Source organism: Monodelphis domestica, chromosome 3 (genome assembly GCF_027887165.1).
Source record: "Monodelphis domestica isolate mMonDom1 chromosome 3, mMonDom1.pri, whole genome shotgun sequence".
NCBI lineage: Eukaryota > Metazoa > Chordata > Mammalia > Didelphimorphia > Didelphidae > Monodelphis > Monodelphis domestica.
In genome coordinates, this window is record NC_077229.1 from 28,256,211 (window position 1) to 28,273,852 (window position 17,642).

Consider the following 17,642-nt stretch of genomic DNA (forward strand, 5'->3'; position numbering starts at 1 on the left):
AGTGAGCGCGCGGCGGAGGCTTGAGCAAGGAGCACTGTGCGGGGCGGAAGCCTTAGTACCGCCTCGCCTCGCCCCGCCCCGCCCCACCCCACCCCGGCTCGGCCCCCATGCGCCTGCGCGGACTCTTTCCTAGCTGCCCCGGTCCCGGCTCGGCGGCTTCGGCGCTCTCGGGCTTTTCATGGTGAGCGGAGGACGGGCTGGGTTGGAGCGGAGAGGACAGGGTCGGGCCCGGCGGAGGGGAAGGGTACAGGAAAGCGCCCCCGAGAGGAGGCGTGGGGCGGACGGGAGGGCAAGAGACTCCGGCGGGCGACGCGACGCGCCCTTGCTGCCGACGCCCCGCAAATGCCGGACTGGATTGGGGGGGGGGGGCGCTCGGGCGGGGTAGACTGGGGGGGGCCCCCTCCTCCCCTTCCGGCCTCAATTTCCCCATCTGTAAAATAGATGAGGGGAGGGTTCTAGAGGACTTCTCAGGTCCCTCCCAGCCCTGAATCTTTATGTATTAGCGGGGTAAGTCAGCTCCCTGGCCTCAATTTCCCCATCTGTAAAATGAGGGAGTGGGACTAGATGGACCCTGAGGGCCCTTTCATCTCCTGACCTTTCAATAGGGAATTTGGACAGATTCCATTTCTTTCCACTCAAAATCTCCAGGATGATTTCTTAAGCGATGATAGTACTAGCTAGCATTTATTATTAGTGCTTTGGGATTGGCAAAGCATTGGCAAGGGGGTTGTACTGAATGATTCCTCAGGTGCCTTCCTGTTCTAAACTGGTAATCTGATGGAGGAGAGGGAGAGATGGATATCCAGTCAGACACTGAGTGAGGGGCTTCTTGGACAGTGATTCTCCAGGACTTGTGCAAGGGGTCTTTTTTAGCAGTTGCTTGAAGGAGTTATGGAAAAGGGAAGGGAGTGTCTGGATTTGGGAGGACCCAACAATTAGGGAAAGGAGACCCCAAAGTGATGATAATTCAGGTCCTGAGTTTAGGGTCATTTAGTCACAAAGTCTCAGTTGTAACTGGAGGGTCTTTACGTGGTTGCAGTTGGAGTTGGTGATTTTTAAGAGGCTGGAAGACCCTCATTCCATTTTATGGGGAAGTTGGTTTATTTGTTAACCTTCATTCATTTGTACCTTGGCAGATGGGAGTAGTATGTTCTCTGGTCTCCAGAGATCAAGATACCTGCTCAGGCCTCATTATTTGTCATAGTCCTCACCTATTCTCATCCCTAGGAAATGCAATTTGATGACCATGTTTAGCTAGAGAAGCTTAGAAATATCTTTCAAGGGTCAAAGAATCCTTGCCCTTTTGTGCAGTTTGCATAGTTAGTTGACTTGGGAGGGTATAGCCCTACTGCTCTGAGGTGTATTGGGGCCTGCTTTAAAGTAATAGTCCCCAAGATGGGTGCTTAACTTTCTGAGGGAACTCAGAATGGAAAACCATCAAGTGAGTAAGTATTCATTAACCCCCAATACTAGAGATCACAGAAAAGTGCTCTCAAGGAACTCATAATCAGTGGGGGAGACAACATACAAATAAATAAGATATATACCAAAAAAAAAAAAGGAGATAATCAATAGAGGGAAGGCACAATTTAAGGAGGCTTTTTGTAGGAAGTAGTATTTTAGCTATACTTGAAAGAAGACAGGAGGGAAAGTGAGAGAATTCCAGGCATGGGGAATAGCCAAAGAAAATGCAAGGTGTTGGTAAATGCCTTGTTCCAGAAAGATCAAGGAAGCCAGTGTCACTGGATCACAGCAGGGGGAGGGGAGGAGTAAGGGCTCAAAATATTGGGAGCGGGGTCAGGTTAAGCTGGCTTTGGAAGCTGTAAGATTTTATATTCAGGCCTGGAGATGATGGATAGCTACTATAGTTTATCGAATGAGGAGGAGTGACATGACTGTAAAGATTACTTTAATAGCTGAGTGAAGGATGAACTGAAGTGGAAAGAGACTTGAAGCAGGAGGCCAACCAGTGACTAGTGTAATAATGGTTTGATGAGGGACTGCACAGGGTTATTAACAATATTGGGAGAGAAGGGGGAATATAGGAGAGATACTACAAAGATGAAATGGCTCAGTGATAGTGGAAGGGTGAAATTGATGAGAGATGCTGCAAAGGTGAACCAGTTCAGATGTTGTAAAGGTGAAAATGACCAGAGATGTTGTAAAGGTGAAAATGACCAGAGATGTTGTAAAGATGAAGATGACCAGAGATGTTGTAAAGGTGAAATAGACCAGAGATGTTGTAAAGTTGAAATAGACCAGAGATTTTACAAAGGTGAAATTCACAGAACCTGGCAACAGCTTGGATGTGGGGGGTGAGAGAGAAGCATCCAGGTTGCCAGCTTTGGGGTCTGAGAGGTTGGTGATATTCCCAACAGTAATAGGGAAGGTTCGAAGACTGAAGGGGTTAGAGTAGTCTCAACTTCATTAATTGATCCTTGAATGTAGAAGGAAGTGATCCTTCCCTCAGTAATGGAGTGGATCCCATTGGTGTGCTGGATAAAATAGAAAATGGAATTTCCAGCTCTAGAAATTCTGCTTTCCAAAAAAGATTTCTTATAGCTTGTCTTAAGTCAGAATTAATGAAGAGACATTAGAATATACCGGTTTGAGAACAAATGGAAAGGCACCTTTAGATAGATTTGGAGGCTTTATTCTGGTTGGCGAGATCTGCTTTAAACAGAATAGGTTCTTAAAATAATAGAATGTTAGCCTGGGGGGAGGTGAGGGGACTTCATACGTCTGTTGAACCAGCAGCCACAGTTTACAGAGGGGCCCAGAAAGAGAAATGACTCGTCAAAGGTCAGAAGTGCCACAAACGGGCCTCAAATTCAGGTCTTGTTCTGACACCCCTATGGCTATGTTTGTTAAGCAAGCATTGGCTGGCTTGTACAGTGTGCTCGCCCTCTTGGAAGAAGGGAACCAATCTTCTGGGTGTTGTGGAATGTAAGACATATAAGGACATCCTGGAGCCTAGAATTACTCTGGTTTGGGGGCGGGGAGGGCAGGGCCCTTGGTGTTTATTACAATGTAATTATAACGTGTGAAACCCTTTAAAACAAAGTCCGAGGTGTCAGGGAATATGAGGAAGTTATTCTCAGCGAGGGTGGTGTCCCTTTATCTCCACGCACCCAGGCGGGCTAAGGAAAGACTTCTCTTTGATTGAATAGACTTGGTAACGGACACCTGGTGTATCGGTTTCCTCTCCTTCCTGCTCAGCTCTCCTTCCCCACCACTTTAATAATGAAATCAAATCTTTGAAACCGGGGAGGCTGGGGCTGAGGTGCCCCTGTGGGGGGAGGGGAAGGCTGGGGGAGCCCTTCCCTGGCAGCTCGCTGGAGGAGGCTGCCCTGGATTAACTGTAACTCTGGCCGGATCGTTTTCTCGAAGGGCCTCTCCAGATCCCTCCGCAAACTGACCTGTGGACTTTGGAGAGGTCTGCAGCGTCTCTGGCCAGAGCCGAAGACAGGAAATCCAGGTCAGGGGATCTGAGCCATTGATTTGGAGCGGTGCCGCCTGGTGCGCTCCGAGAAAGCGAAGAAAACCTTTTGGGAGCCGTGGAGGGCTTTCTTTGTAGGCTTGGTGCCCGCCTGGAAGTGTGGAAGTGTGGAGGTGGGGGGCAAAGACAAGAGCGGGGAATTTTCCTGAAGATGCATTTTTCCCCCCAAAAACCCAAGCCTGTAAGCAATAAGCATCCACTCTGTACGTGTCCGTTTGCTTCAGTAAACACTTGTTAGGGCAGCAGGGGCCCCGGTGGATGGAACGCCAGGCCTGAAGTCAGGACAACCCAAGTTCAAATCTGGCCTCAGACGCTTCCTGGCTGGGTGACCCTGAGCAAGTCCCTTCACTCTGTTGGCCACCGCTCCAGGGTCTTTGCCCAGAAAACCCCAGTCGGGGTCACAGGGGAGTTGGACAACGGAACACTAACAGACCATTATTGAATACCTGATACGTGCCAGAGGCAGCCAGGGGGCTCCATGGATAGTGTGGGGCGTCAGGAAGACCTCCATACAAATCTGGCCCAGACACTTACTAGCTGTATGACCCTGGACAAGTCACTTGAACTCTTTGCCTCGGTCCACTGAGAAGGAAATGGCAGCCACTCCACCGAGGGAACCCCACAGAGAGTCAGAGCGTGCCGTGGTCCGCAGGGTCACGGCCGTCCCCGGGATCCCACCCTCCGTCTCCAGCCCCAGAGCCCGGGAAGTGGCTGGGGGCCCTCCTGGAGCACGTGGCTTTGGCGCTGAGCTTGGAAGGAGGTCAGAGGACACGGGGCTAAGAGGCGGCCAGGGAGGGCCAGAGGAGTGTTTGGTCAGCGCAGCGAGGAGTGAGGAAGCTGGACAGGGAAGAGCACCGAATGTCAAACAAAGGCCTTCCTCTCGGACCCTGGAGCTCCGCGGGGGGCTCTGTGGGGTGGGCTCAGCCCCAGGATTTTGGGAAAAGTCACCTGAAGGATGGGTTGCAGCCAGGAGAGAATCGAGTCAGAGACAGTTTTGGAGGACCCCACTCCACCCCCGGGCCCGGGCTGGGAGAGACCCACAGAGATGTACAGAGACTCACAAAGAGAGGAGTCAGAACTGCCTGGGAGGGATGGGGGGGGGCCAGACGGGCCCGGATTCAAGCGGCCGCCAGCCTCGCTTTCAGGCATTGGCCCACACGATGCGGGGGGCTCCTCTGGGCCCGACGGCCGGGCTGGCCAAGATGCACTTAGAACTTCTGTTCCGTTTGATCCGCAAGTCCCCCTGGGGGGACCTTTGGTGGGAGTTGAGGCAGGAGCGTCAGGCTGGGACTGGATCAGAACCCCGGCCCGTCCTCTCCTGGCCAGGCTCCCCCAGCCTGGAAGCGTGTGAGGCCAGGTGGGGCCAGCCAGGAGGCATGTTCTGGGGATGGAGGCCAGGGAGGTCGCTCGCCCCGCGGGAGTCGGGATTAGATTCCCGGAGGAGGCCGGCGGGGCCCATCTGCACGATGGGGCATTGGGTTGGGTCTTGGGGTCACAGGGGAGAATTGGGGGGCTCATGGTTTGTTTGGATGCCCGCCGGCCAGGCCAGAGGGCCCAGGAGAGGCTTAGACCACCAGGAGGACGTCAGCGGAGTGGCAGGATGGGAGTCCCAGGCCGTCTGGCCAGCCTCTGCTGCTCTTCTGCCCCGCCACCCAGAGCAGGGCTGGATGCTGAGATGGGAGCGAAGGGCTTAAAGACACCAAAAAGGGGTCCACGTCTGGGGGCGGGGGCGAGAGGGGGGCACAAAGAAGTCCTTTCCAGAGGGAGGCTGGGCAGGTCAAGGCAGGCCTCTGGAAAGGACATGGGAGGAGGCAGCCGTCCCTTCTAGCTTTGCACCTGTCGGCCCCTCCCCTCCCCCACCAGCCCTCCCTTGTCTCCTGCCATGGGGGGAGCTGACTCCAGCCTCTCCCCTCCCCCTCCTTGCCTCTCCTTAAGGGACCCTCTTCTGGGTTTGCTGGCAGACATGGGGGCCGCCCTCAGCATTGTGTTCCCCTGATTCATTTCTGATTTCCCGCTTTCTATTCAAGTCATTCACCCCCTCTGAGTTTATCTTGGTGGAGGTGTGAGATGTGGATCTAAACTGTAAAAATTTAAATTGATCTACAATCATTTCAAATGTATATTTTATAAGATGTGTTAATAATCGCTGGAAGTAACAAAATAAAGCCAGGCGCCCGAGGCTAAGCCGCCCGCTCCAGCGCCAGGAAGCAGAGAGCCAGCAGGGAAGCGCACCCTACTCATCCCCGCCTGCATCAGCACTAACGACAGGAAGTCCGTGGGCTCCTGGGAAATGTGCTCAAAGGCTCGAGACGTCCAGTTCCACAGCCCCCGTCTCGCCCACACTGTCTTCCAGTTTTCCAGCGCCTTTTGTCAAATGGTGGATTTTGGTCCCCAAAACTGGGCTCTTTGGGTTTCTCATAGACTGTCCTGCTGCCGTCGCTTTCCCCAAGTCCCGATCCACTGATCCTCCCTCCGGTCCAGTACCAGATTGCTTTGATGATCGCGACCGCCTCATAGAACAGTTTGAGATCTGGGACTGCTCGGCCCCCTTCCTTCGCTTTTTTTTCATTCTTTCCCTGGATAGCCTTGATCTTTTGTTCCTCCAAATGAACTTTGTTATGGTTTTTTCTAATTCAGTGAAAAAGCTTCTTGGTAGTTCAGTGGATAGAGCACTAATTAGTGTGGGGAGGAGGGTCATTTTTATGATGTTAGCTCGTCCTACCCATGAACAATGACTGTTTTTCCAATTGTTTGGATCTAGTTTTAGTTGCGTGGAGAGTTTTGTAGCCGTGTTCATAAAGTTCCTGCGGTTGTCTCAGCAGATCGATTCCTCGGTATTTTCTATTGTCCGGGGTGATCTTAAATGGAGATGCTCTCTCTACCTCCTGCTGCCGGGATGTGTTGGCAATGTCTAGGAAAATTGTGCCCCTGGCTATCCGCTGAGCTTGTTGATTTCCACCAGTGCGGCTCCCCTTAGTAAGAGGCAGCACCCGGCATTCTCCCCAGGGCGCCCTCTCCCAACAGTGGTCACTAAGTAGGACCCTCAGCCCTGACCTCGCGGCTCATTGGTTCCCCCCTCCGCAGGAAGAGATGTCGGGAGAGAGCGTGGTGACGTCCGCCGTGCCGGCAGCTGCCACCCGAACCACATCGTTCAAGGGCGCCAGCCCGAGCTCCAAGTACGTGAAGCTCAACGTGGGCGGCGCCCTGTACTACACCACCATGCAGACGCTCACCAAGCAGGACACCATGCTCAAGGCCATGTTCAGCGGCCGCATGGAGGTGCTCACGGACAGTGAAGGTGAGGAGGCGCCGAGGGGAGGGAGCGGGACCGAGGGGAGGGAGCAGGACCGAGGGGAGGGAGCAGGACCGAGGGGAGGGAGCGGGACTGAGGGGAGGGAGCAGGACTGAGGGGAGGGAGCGGGGCCCAGGGGAGGGAGCAAGACCGAGGGGAGGGAGCAGGACCGAGGGGAGGGAGCAAGACCGAGGGGAGGGAGCGGGACCGAGGGGAGGGAGCGAGACCGAGGGGAGGGAGCGGGGCCCAGGGGAGGGAGCGGGACCGAGGGGAGGGAGCGGGACCGAGGGGAGGGAGCGGGACCGAGGGGAGGGAGCGGGACCGAGGGGAGGGAGGAGTGCTGAGGGGAGGGAGGAGTGCTGAGGGGAGGGAGCAAGACCGAGGGGAGGGAGCGGGACCGAGGGGAGGGAGCAAGACTGAGGGGAGGGAGGGAGGAGTGCTGAGGGGAGGGAGCAGGACCGAGGGGAGGGAGCGGGGCCCAGGGGAGGGAGGAGTGCTGAGGGGAGGGAGCGGGGCCCAGGGGAGGGAGCGGGACCGAGGGGAGGGAGGAGTGCTGAGGGGAGGGAGCAGGGCCAAGGGCACCCAGGCTGATGTGAGAGTCTCTGGCACCCAGGGGCAGAAGTGGAGCCAAGTACAAGGTGAGAGAGCCTTGGTGCTGAGGGGATGGAGTGGGCCAGAGAGTGCCTGTGCAGGGCCTGGGCAGGATGGGTGTGTGGCAGAGCCTTCAAAAGGCTGGGGAGAGCAGGGAGACCCTCATTGGCACTTGGGCCTCAGTTTTCTCATCTGTAACCTGGGTGGTTCTGAAAGCTTCCATGAGGCCGGCAGACACTTGGTACTGTGACGGAAAGAGCATTGGAGGTTTTCGCTTGTGGCACCTGGAGGCGCCGGGGGCGCCCCTAAACCCAGCTTCCTTTAGCTCCCCGGAAGGAGCCCCTGAGCGGCTGGGCCCAAGAAGGGTGTCACTTCCGGCAGCCAAGTCGGGCCAGAGCATCTTTCATCCTGGCCTCCGTGAGGGTTGGAGATGGTGGTTGGGGGGACCAGGAGGGGAGGGGCAGACAGCAGAGGACACCGAAGTGTGGCCCCCCCATGTCTCCAGGCCGCCCCGGGCCTTCCTCTTTCCTGATCCGAGGCCGCTGTGGCACCCGCTTTAGGCCCTCTCAGGAGCCGGGCAGGCCTAGGGCTCTGCCCAGGAAATGGACCTTCCCTGGCTGCCCTCCCCACCCTGCCGCCTGCCGCCCCCCCCCCCCCACTTCCTCCCCTTTGTGAGGCCTCGCCTTGTGCTCCTGAGCCTCTTCCTTCCCGCTTCCTGAGGGCTTTTGGATCCTCCCCTTCCCGCATCTTGGCTCTGCTCTGTGGCCTCCCCTCCTCTGTCTGGTTCTGGGCCTCCGTGGTGTTTGCCTGGGCCAGACGGCCTTCCCTAGAGTCTGGAGAGAGGGAGGCCGCCTGCCTCCACGGGCTTCTCGTCTCCGTTCCCACCGTTTTCCCAGGAGGGGAGGGGAGGGATGGAGCAAGCCAGGAGCCCAGAGTTTTCAAATGAAAATTAAGTCACTGGCAAGTGTGGAGAGTAGAGGAGGCACCAATGCTGCGGCCTCCAAAGGCCAGAGCAGCCTCAGCCACGCTCATCTTCCTCCCTGTCCACACCTACCTGGCCTGCAGGAGGCGCTGAATAAACCCACACAGCCCCACCTCACCCCCCCACCTCCCCCCACGGCCCTGTGTCAGGAAGACTTGCCTTCCTGGTTCAAATCTGGCCTCAGAAGCCCCTTGCCAGGAGACCCTGGGCAAGTCACTACCCTCGCTTGCCTCAGTTTCCTCATCTGTCCGGTGAACCGGAAGAGGCCGTAGCGACCCTCCATTCCGTCCAAGTGTCCATCTTCGGGGGGGGGGGGGGTGGCCTCCCAGCCCTGGGTTCGAGGTTCTGCAGCATCCTAGACAACCCCATCTGCAGCTCATTGCTCCACTCCAGGCTCCACTGCTTCGGGCCCTCCCCTCGTTCCTGTCCCTGAGAGTCTTCCCTCCCTTTGGGGTTCTCTGTGGCTCCCCGCTGCTTCTGGGATGGCATGAAGACGCCATCACTGGGCCCTCTCCGGCCCTCCTGGACTTCCTTCCATGCCACCTTCCAGCCTCCCAGCCTTTGCTCAGGCTCGGAGCGCACTCTCTCCTCTCGGCCCTCGGTGCCCAGCACTCGGGCATTTGGTCAATCTCTGGAGGAGCCGATTAATGGGCCGATTCTGCCTCCTGGGCGTCCTCTGAGGCCCTGCACTCCGGAGGCCTCAGCCATTGAAGCCTTCCTCGCACCTGGGCCTCGTCTCCGCTGTCGGCACCCACTAAATGCACGTGGAGGGAGGGAGGCCAGCAGCCTCCCCTCAGCGCCCTGCGTCCTCCTTTATGCCACGATGGCCGGCGAGAGCCCATCCCCTGGGCCCGCGCTCTGCTCTGCGCTGTTCGTCTCAGCCTGGCCAGAGCTCTCTGCGGCCTCCACATCTGGCCTCCCTCACAGTCAGGCCTCTCGGCGTGCCCTCAGCGCTTTGGCCACTTTGGACAGCAGCGGGCAGTGCTCCGGCCTCTGCTTCCTTTCCCCGGAGCTCCCGGCACGCGTTCCAGGCGGCGGCCTGCTAGTCCTTGGCTCCCCGTCAGCTCGAGGGCTCTTGCGGCCTGGCCCGGGGCTGGCCTCTGGGTACCCCACTGCCGCCGCCCCCCCCCCCCCCCCCCCCCCCCCGTCCCTGACCACAGTGCCGGGCCTGGTTCCCATCTCCAGCCGTCCAGGTTAGACCCTCTCTGGGGGATGGGCCAGGGAGCTCGGGGAGCCCCGATACCTGGGTGTAGGCAGGAGAGCAGGGAAGGGGGCAGCTCCAAAGAGTGCGGGGCAGAGGAGGCTGAGCCGGAGAGGGAGGCCGGGGAGGGAGGGCACCGGCCTGGGGGCAGCCTTTAGTGGGGGCTGGGCAGGGCCTGGAGCTGAAGAAGGCGTCTGCCCCGCCCTGGGGCTTCACCCTTTTGGGGGGGGGTAGCCTCTCCCTGGGGCAGACCTCCGCTCCAGGGGGAGCCTCCCTTTCCTGTATCAAAGGAGAGGATTCAACTCAGCGCCGGGACGCGAAGCATCTGCACGGCCTCCCCTGCCTGCAGGATGCCTCCCGGGGCCTGGGGCCGGCCTGCGGGTGGACAGACGGGCCACACCGATCCTCTGGGCTAGCCTGGGAGGATTCTGACCTGCCGCTGGGGCCCAACACCCCCTTTGAGGTTGCCCAGAGCAGCAGCTTTTACCTCCAGCAAGCCTGGGGTATAGATGAGCTCCAGAGGGAGGCTCTGGCCTTGGAGGCCTGAGGCAGTGATGGCGAACCTTTAGAGGCCCTGTGCCCAAAGTGCCCTCTCCCCCAGGGGGAGGAAGTGCTCCCATTGGCTGCTGGGCAGAGGGGCGGGTGAAGGAGGGGCCAGAAGTGCTCTCATTGGCTGCTGGGCAGAGGGCAGGGATGGGAGAATGTCCTCAGACGGGCATGGAGAGGAGGGGAGCAGCCCCCCTCCCCAGCTTGGCCCTAGGGCATCCCCTCCCCCCACTTCTACCTCTTGTTTTAACCCTTCTGTCTCAGAATCACTGTATGGGGTCCCAGACAAGGGCGGGCAATGGGGGGAATGACTTGCCCAGGGCAGGGCCTTGCAGCCAGGAAGTGTCTGAGGCCCTTTGAAGCAGGCCTTCCCCTCTTGAGCCAGCCCCCATTTCTACCCGAGAGGAAGCTGAGGTTGTTCCTGGGGTCTGAGCCGTTGCTGGGGGAGGGGAGGCGGCGCAGGTCTGGGTCTTTGGTCTGCCCCAGCCCTCACCCGCCGTCTCGCCCCGCAGGCTGGATCCTCATCGACCGGTGCGGGAAGCACTTCGGGACAATCCTCAACTACTTACGGGACGGAGCCGTGCCGCTGCCCGAGAGCCGCCGGGAGGTCGAGGAGCTCCTGGCCGAGGCCAAGTACTACCTGGTCCAGGGCCTGGTGGACGAGTGCCAGGCGGCCCTGCAGGTGGGTGTGCCCGGCGCCGAGCTCGGGCTGGGCTAGGGGGCCGAGGCCAGAGCAGGGGAGGAGGCCGGACGTCGGAGCAGAGCGGGGGCGGCAAAGGCCCTGTCGTACAGAGACGCCGCGGTGCCAGCTGACCCGGGAGTGTGGCCTGCGGTGGCCTTTGTGGCCGAGGCTTGGCTTTCTTAGACTTCCGCCCCACCCCCAGCACAGGACCAGCCATGGCTCAGGGTCACCATCTAGGAAGTGTCAGGTCAGACTCGAACCCGGGACCTCCCATCTCCAGGGCTGGCGCTCTCCATGGTGCCGCCCCGCCTTCCCTCAGCCCCTGCAACACTGCCTTTTCCTGCCATTGGGGGGGGGGGGAGCCTCTGCTCAGGGCGCCGTTTGTTCCCACAGAACAAAGACTCGTACGAGCCCTTCTGCAAAGTCCCCGTCATCACGTCCTCCAAAGAGGAGCAGAAGCTCATCGCCACGTCCAACAAGGTAGGGGAGGCGGGGGGCAAGCAGCGGCCCCTGTGGTCGGGCCTGTCATCCTTGCAATCCCATCCGATGGTTGGGGTAGGCAGCGAGACTTGAACTTGGGTCTTCCTGCCTCCGGGCCCCGCACCCGCCATCTCCACGCGGAAGGGCGAAGAGGCTTTCCTGGGGTCCCGGAGCCATCAATGGTCCAGGGCTGGATTTGAACCCCAGGCCCGGCCCGCCCCGCCCGGGCTTGTGCCCAGGATCTGGCCCAGCGTTTCCTTTTCTTTCCACGCAGCCAGCCGTGAAGCTGCTCTACAACCGGAGCAACAACAAGTACTCGTACACCAGGTAAGGCCGCGCGCGCTGCGCTGCTCTGCTCGCTCCTCGCCAGGCAGAGCCGCTTAGAAGGCCGAGAGAGCCCAATGCCCTCGAGGCCTGGCAGCGGGCCAACTGAGCCTCTCTGGCCCTTCTCATGCTGGACCCGGAGCTCTCGCCAAAGCCTGTCTTCCGGGCTCCCTGGCTGACCTCGCCCGGCCCCGATGCAGCCATTTCCCAGCAACCTCAGCTCGAAATACTCCCCCCCCTGTCTCTCTCCCTCCCTCCCTCTCTCTCCCTCCCTCCCTCTCTCTCTCTCTCTCTCTCTGTCTCTCTGTCTCTCTGTCTCTCTCTGTCTCTCTCCCCTCTGCCTGTTTCTGTCTCTCTTTCTCTCTCTCTCTCTCTCTCTCCCTCTCTCTCTCCCTCTCTCTCTCTCCCTCTCTCTGTCTCTCTCCCTCTCTCTCTCCCTCTCTCTCTCTCTCTCTCTTCTCTCTCTGTCCTCTCTCTCTCTCTCTCTCTGTCTCTCTCTCTCTCTCCTCTCTCTCTCTCTCTCTCTCTCTCTCTCTCTCTGTCTCTCTCTCTGTCTCTCTCCCTCTCTCTCTCTCCTCTCTCTCTCTCTCTCTCTCTCTCTCTCTCTCTCTGTCTCTCTCCCTCTCTCTCTCTCTCTCTCTGTCTCTCTCTCTCTCTCTCTCTCTCTCTCTGTCTCTCTCTCTGTGTCTCTCTCTCTCTCTCTCTCTCCCTCCCTCTCCCTCCCTCTCTGTCTCTCCTTCTCCCCCCCCCCCCCCATGCCCAAACCCCTGGCTCGCTTCATGGCTTCATGCGTCCTCTCTCATGGTCACTTCTTTCTCCTGCGCCCTGGCCTCTGGCCTCTGGCTCCAGCTGGGCATCAGTTCCACGTTTGAGCTGCTCCCGCTTGGCCAGCCGCCCTTGCTCCGGGGGGGGGGGGGGGGGGGGGCTCTCTGCTCGTGTCCTCGAGAGCCCCCTCGAGTCCTCCCGGGCGCCCCGCAGAGGCCGTCTCTGGGTCTCTCACCTCCGCCGGGCAGGGAGCCAGGTTGAGGAGGTTGCGTCCGTCCGTCGGTTCCCTGGATTTCTGGGGATCGGATGACGGAGAGCCGGCCCAGAGGCGGGAGCTCCCGGCTTCCCGTCTGGCCTCAGACCCTTCCCAGCGGGGGCCCCGGCGAGTCCCTCCACTGCCCGGCCCTGCCGCTCTTCTGCGCCGGGAGGGGGGCTTCCAAGGGAAAGGCTGCGCCTGGCCGCCGTGCCTGGCCCCGGCCCGCTCAGCCCCGCGCGGTTCTTTGGCAGCAACTCGGATGACAACATGCTGAAAAACATCGAGCTGTTCGACAAGCTGTCGCTGCGCTTCAACGGGCGCGTGCTGTTCATCAAGGACGTCATCGGGGACGAGATCTGCTGCTGGTCCTTCTACGGCCAGGGCCGCAAGATCGCCGAGGTGTGCTGCACGTCCATCGTCTACGCCACCGAGAAGAAGCAGACCAAGGTGAGTCCCCCCCAGTGTCCTGTCCCAGAAGCCTTTGCAGAGGGCACGCCCAGGAAGAGGCGGCCCACACGGATGTCATCAGCCGTTTCGGGCCTGCCCACACTCTCCCCGTCCTCATTCCTGGGGAGCTGATAGTCCGGGCCCCTCCTGGCCCCCCATTCTCTGGGTTCTCACCGACCTTCATTCTTGGGGTGATTATAGTTTAGCCCCCCAGCCTGGCCTCATCACTGTGTCCCCTGGCTGCAGGCTTGCCCAGGGCTCCAGCAGAGAGATCCCAGCAGCCTGGCTGACAAGAACGGGGTTTGGGGGGCTGGGCTGGGAGCTGTGGCCTTGGGGGATGCGCTCACCCCGCTTTCTGGGCATGCAGGTGGAGTTCCCAGAGGCCCGCATTTACGAGGAGACACTGAATATCTTGCTGTATGAGGCTCAGGATGGCCGCGGACCGGACAACGCGCTCCTGGAGGCGACGGGCGGTGCGGCTGGCCGCTCCCACCACCTGGACGAGGACGAGGAGCGCGAGAGGATCGAGCGGGTGCGCCGGATCCACATCAAGCGCCCCGACGACCGGGCCCACCTCCACCAGTGAGGCGGCCGCCCCGAGACTGCCTGCAGCCGCCCCCGGCACACGCGCGGGCGCCGTCCTTTGTAACAAACCAGAGCTTTCTTTTGATACTTCTTGGCCCGTGAGTCGGTTCTGTCCCCGGGACGCCCCCCGGGCCACTGCCCGCCTCTGTCCTGTCTCCTCTTTCTCCAGGGAGGCTCTTGGGGTAGCAGCCCCCCTCAGGCAAAGCTAGGGGTGCGGGTGAGCCCGGCGTGGGGGCTGGAATTCTCAGTGTTCACGTTGTCAGGGATCCCAGGGTGGCCCCTCCCGGGCCGTGAGGACCCCTCCCCCACAGCCAGTGTCCGACTCGGGGGCCCCTTGGTGCGAGGACAGATGCAGGGTGCAGCCAGCCCCCCAAAGGCCTGTCCTCTCCCCGGGGGGTGAGCCACTCTGTCCTCCTCCTGAGCTCCCTCTCTCAGGCCAATGGACGGGCGGCAAATGGTCACCAGGCCACGCAGACCCACCGTCCAGCCACGCTCTCCCAGAACCCACAATACTGACACGAAGGTCCTTCCTTCCCCGGAGCGGGGACATGGGACAGAGCATGGGGTAGAGGCTGGGCCTTCTCCGGCCTCCCTCTGCCCTGGACAGGTCAGTCCCACGTCCTGTCTGTGCCAATGGCTCCAGGCCCGCCCGTCGTCCCCTCCTGTCCCTCCTTGTCCTCCCGGCCTCGCGGCCCAGTCGGGCTCTCTAAAAGCCGGCTCGCTGCGCTCCTTCCCTCGGGGCCGAGGGGCGCCCCGGGATGAGGCCCTCGCTTCAGAGCCTACCACAGCCCTGCAGGGGAAGAAGGCGACGGTCGGCCGCCCCACTTGACTGATCCGAGGCCCAGAGAGATTTTTGTGGCCGCGTAGTCCTCTGAGCCGGCCCCCCGCCTGTCCCGACGCCTCGAGCCCGGCTCTGGCCGCCCTCTGGCCGCCGCCTGCTGCCTGGGAGCTTTAGCCACTTCCTGAAGAGGGACGCGTGTGCAGGAGCCCGTCGTGGGCCGGCGCCGAGGCCTCCCGCCAGACCCGTCGAGGGCTCGCGCCGGGGCAGGGCGACGGAGGCGTCCGCAGTCTCGGCCTTCACCCACAAGACCCAGAGCCGCCCGTACTTCTGCGGTCAGGACGAAGCCTCCGACGACGGGCTTCATTCTTCCACCTCAGCCCCGCAGGGCCGCCCCAACCGGCTCAGCTTAGGGGGTCGGGGGTCCCGAGGTCGATGGCAGCATTGCCCGAAGCGACCTCTTAGGGTCCCCGAGCCTGGGCCTTCCCCGACTCCCGCTCACGCCCTCGGCAGCCCCCGTGCCGCCTGGGGAACGGTTTTCCCTTTCTTTCCCTTCGTGGCAAACAGAAATCCTGGCTCGGCCAGAGCTGCCTTACCTTGCCCGTCCTCAGCAACCTCACCCCACGGCTGCCAGCAAGGCCACTCAGGTAGCTCCAAACAATCAAAGCAAGAGGGGGGCCAGGAGGCTCACGGAAAGCCTGAGCTCACCCCCAGTTCCTCCAGGGGTCCCGGCCTTTTCTTTTTAGCCCCTGACCAACCTTCCGTCTTAGAATCAATACTGGGCATCAGATCCAGGCAGAAGAGCACTAAGGGGATGCAGTGACTTGTCCAGGGTCACACAGTCAGGAAGTGTCTGAGGTCACATTTGAACCCAGGATCTCCTGGCTCTTGGTCCACCAAGCCACTGAGCTGCCCCCTGTCCTGACCTTTTCGAAATCATTTATTTTTTTCCTCCTCTGAATTGAGCATACAATGCTCTCACTCACTGGCCTTCTTGGACCAAGAGTTTGCTGTTGGAGCTTTTCTCACCAATCCGAATGGTGAGAAACCCACGGGGGAAGGTTTCTCACGTGGGCGTTTTTCATTTCTCCTCAGAATTAACTTGGTTTTATTAGGAGGAACTCCATCCTTTCAACCCTGTTTGGGCACAAACTGATCCAGCCCTAAGCAGAACGACAAGAAGCCGCCTTCTAGATTCAGCCCAGGTTCTAGATTCAACCCGGGTTCTAGATTCAGCCATTTTTGTGACACTTAAGAGGCTGGAAGTTCATGTTGGTCGCCCGAGGGGTCAAAGATCAGCCCAAAATCGAGGTGTCCCAGAGCCGTCAAAAGTGGTCCATTTTATTGCACAAGTACAAAAATGAAGTTGGGTTAACAGTTTTGAAAAAGGTGGGAGAGCCGGAGCTGCTGCTGCTCCTTTCAAGCTGGCACGCTACGTCCAGGAGACTGTTCTGGCCAAGACAATGAATCGGCTGTCACACTCCACTCAGTCTGCCGGGAGACTGGACTTACTGAGCCACACACAAGCATGACGGTCACTGTGCTGAAGCCTTAGCTCTCTTAGTTCAGTCTTTTCTAACATTTTCTGTATCCTCAAAGAGAAACTGTTTGTCAGATCCTGAACCCCTGAACATCATGGCCCATGGGTGCATCATGGCCCCATCATATCCCATGGACACATCATGGGCACCTCATGGCCCCATCATGGCACCTCATGGCCAAAGGATTCATCATGGCCCCATCATATCCCATGGACACATCATGGGCACCTCATGGCCCCATCATGGCACCTCATGGCCAACGGATTCATCATGACCCCATCATATCCCATGGACACATCATGGCACCTCATGGTACTTCATGGCCCATGGACACATCATGGGCACCTCATGGCCAACGGATTCATCATGACCCCATCATATCCCATGGACACATCATGGCACCTCATGGTACCTCATGGCCCATGGGCACCTCATGGCCCCATCATGGGCACCTCATGGCCCCATCATGGGCACCTCATGGCCAACGGATTCATCATGACCCCATCATATCCCATGGACACCTCATGGTACCTCATGGCCCATGGGCACCTCATGGCCCCATCATGGCCACCTCATGGCCCCATCATGGGCACCTCATGGCCAACGGATTCATCATGGCCCCATCATATCCCATGGACACATCATGGCACCTCATGGCCCATGGATCATGACTGTGAAGGGGAGAACGAGCAGGATTCAGCTCCCATAGAGTTGCAATAGTGGAATTCTTTCCTGTTGAGTGTGCACACTTTTTACTAGAAGGTCACCAAAAATATCACGTTAGCACATTTAAATGTCTTGTTCTGACTGTGCTGCCCCTTAAAGCTATGCACAAAATGCTTGAGTTTTTGTTCTTGTTTTTAGAACTGTTCAATGTCTATACATTACAAGCATTTATCTATCCACAAATATATATATATGCAAAATAAAATTCTATAAAGGATTTCTACTTAGCACTGTCTGATCCCTGTTTTCTAGGTCTTCTGAGATCTGTTTAAGCCAGGGCTCCCGTTCTACTTTGTGGCTTCTCAGAGACCGTGGGGCTAGGAGAGCTACGTCATTACTTTGGTTTGGGGCGATGCTGATGGGAAATTTGGGGTCAAAACACCATCAGGCAGAAAGGGCAAAAGACAACATCCGCCAGGCTGTGTCTTGGTTAGCCCTGAGAGCAGTCTATGAGAACTAGCACCCTACAAATAGCCTTCAGAGGGACACGTGGGGACTTAAGCAATTCTTTGAATTTTTCCAAGCTACATTTATTTAAAGTTTTTGCAGCTTTGTGAGATTTCTGTTGCTCAGTAGCCCGTCAGACTGGATATTTTGGTTCTCTCCAAAAAGCCACAGACTAGTCAGCTGCCTCATTCCTACCCCACTCTGCCCGGGAAATGCTTCCGACACCATCTTATTTGGTCCCAGCCAGGTGGATGGCCACTCCCTTAGGGGACACGTCTTCAGGGTCAGTACTGCTTTGGATGGTGGTCCAAGGTAGCAACAGCAGGATGGGCAGAAGGCAGTTTTCAGGCCCCCAAACTTACCTGAATAAAGGTGAAAGCCAGGCAAGCATCAGGTTCTGTAAGAATCCAAAAGCTTGATGTTTGGTGGGTTCAAACAAAGCCTTATATTTGAAACAACTAGCTAGAGTGGACGGGGTCTACATCGAATGGCCGTAGAAA

General features: G+C 58.7%; 1 protein-coding gene across 1 annotated transcript; it reads left to right on the forward strand.

Annotated features, from left to right (window-relative positions):
- The first annotated feature begins 62 nt into the window (after positions 1-62).
- On the forward strand, positions 63-16,922 carry KCTD10 (potassium channel tetramerization domain containing 10). The gene is made up of 7 exons (XM_056821599.1): positions 63-181; positions 6,584-6,797; positions 10,624-10,793; positions 11,187-11,273; positions 11,548-11,600; positions 12,870-13,065; positions 13,433-16,922. Exons 1-7 carry the CDS (start codon positions 179-181, stop codon positions 13,649-13,651), a joined length of 942 nt encoding a protein of 313 aa, XP_056677577.1. The 5' UTR covers positions 63-178; the 3' UTR covers positions 13,652-16,922.
- The last annotated feature ends 720 nt before the right edge of the window (positions 16,923-17,642 follow it).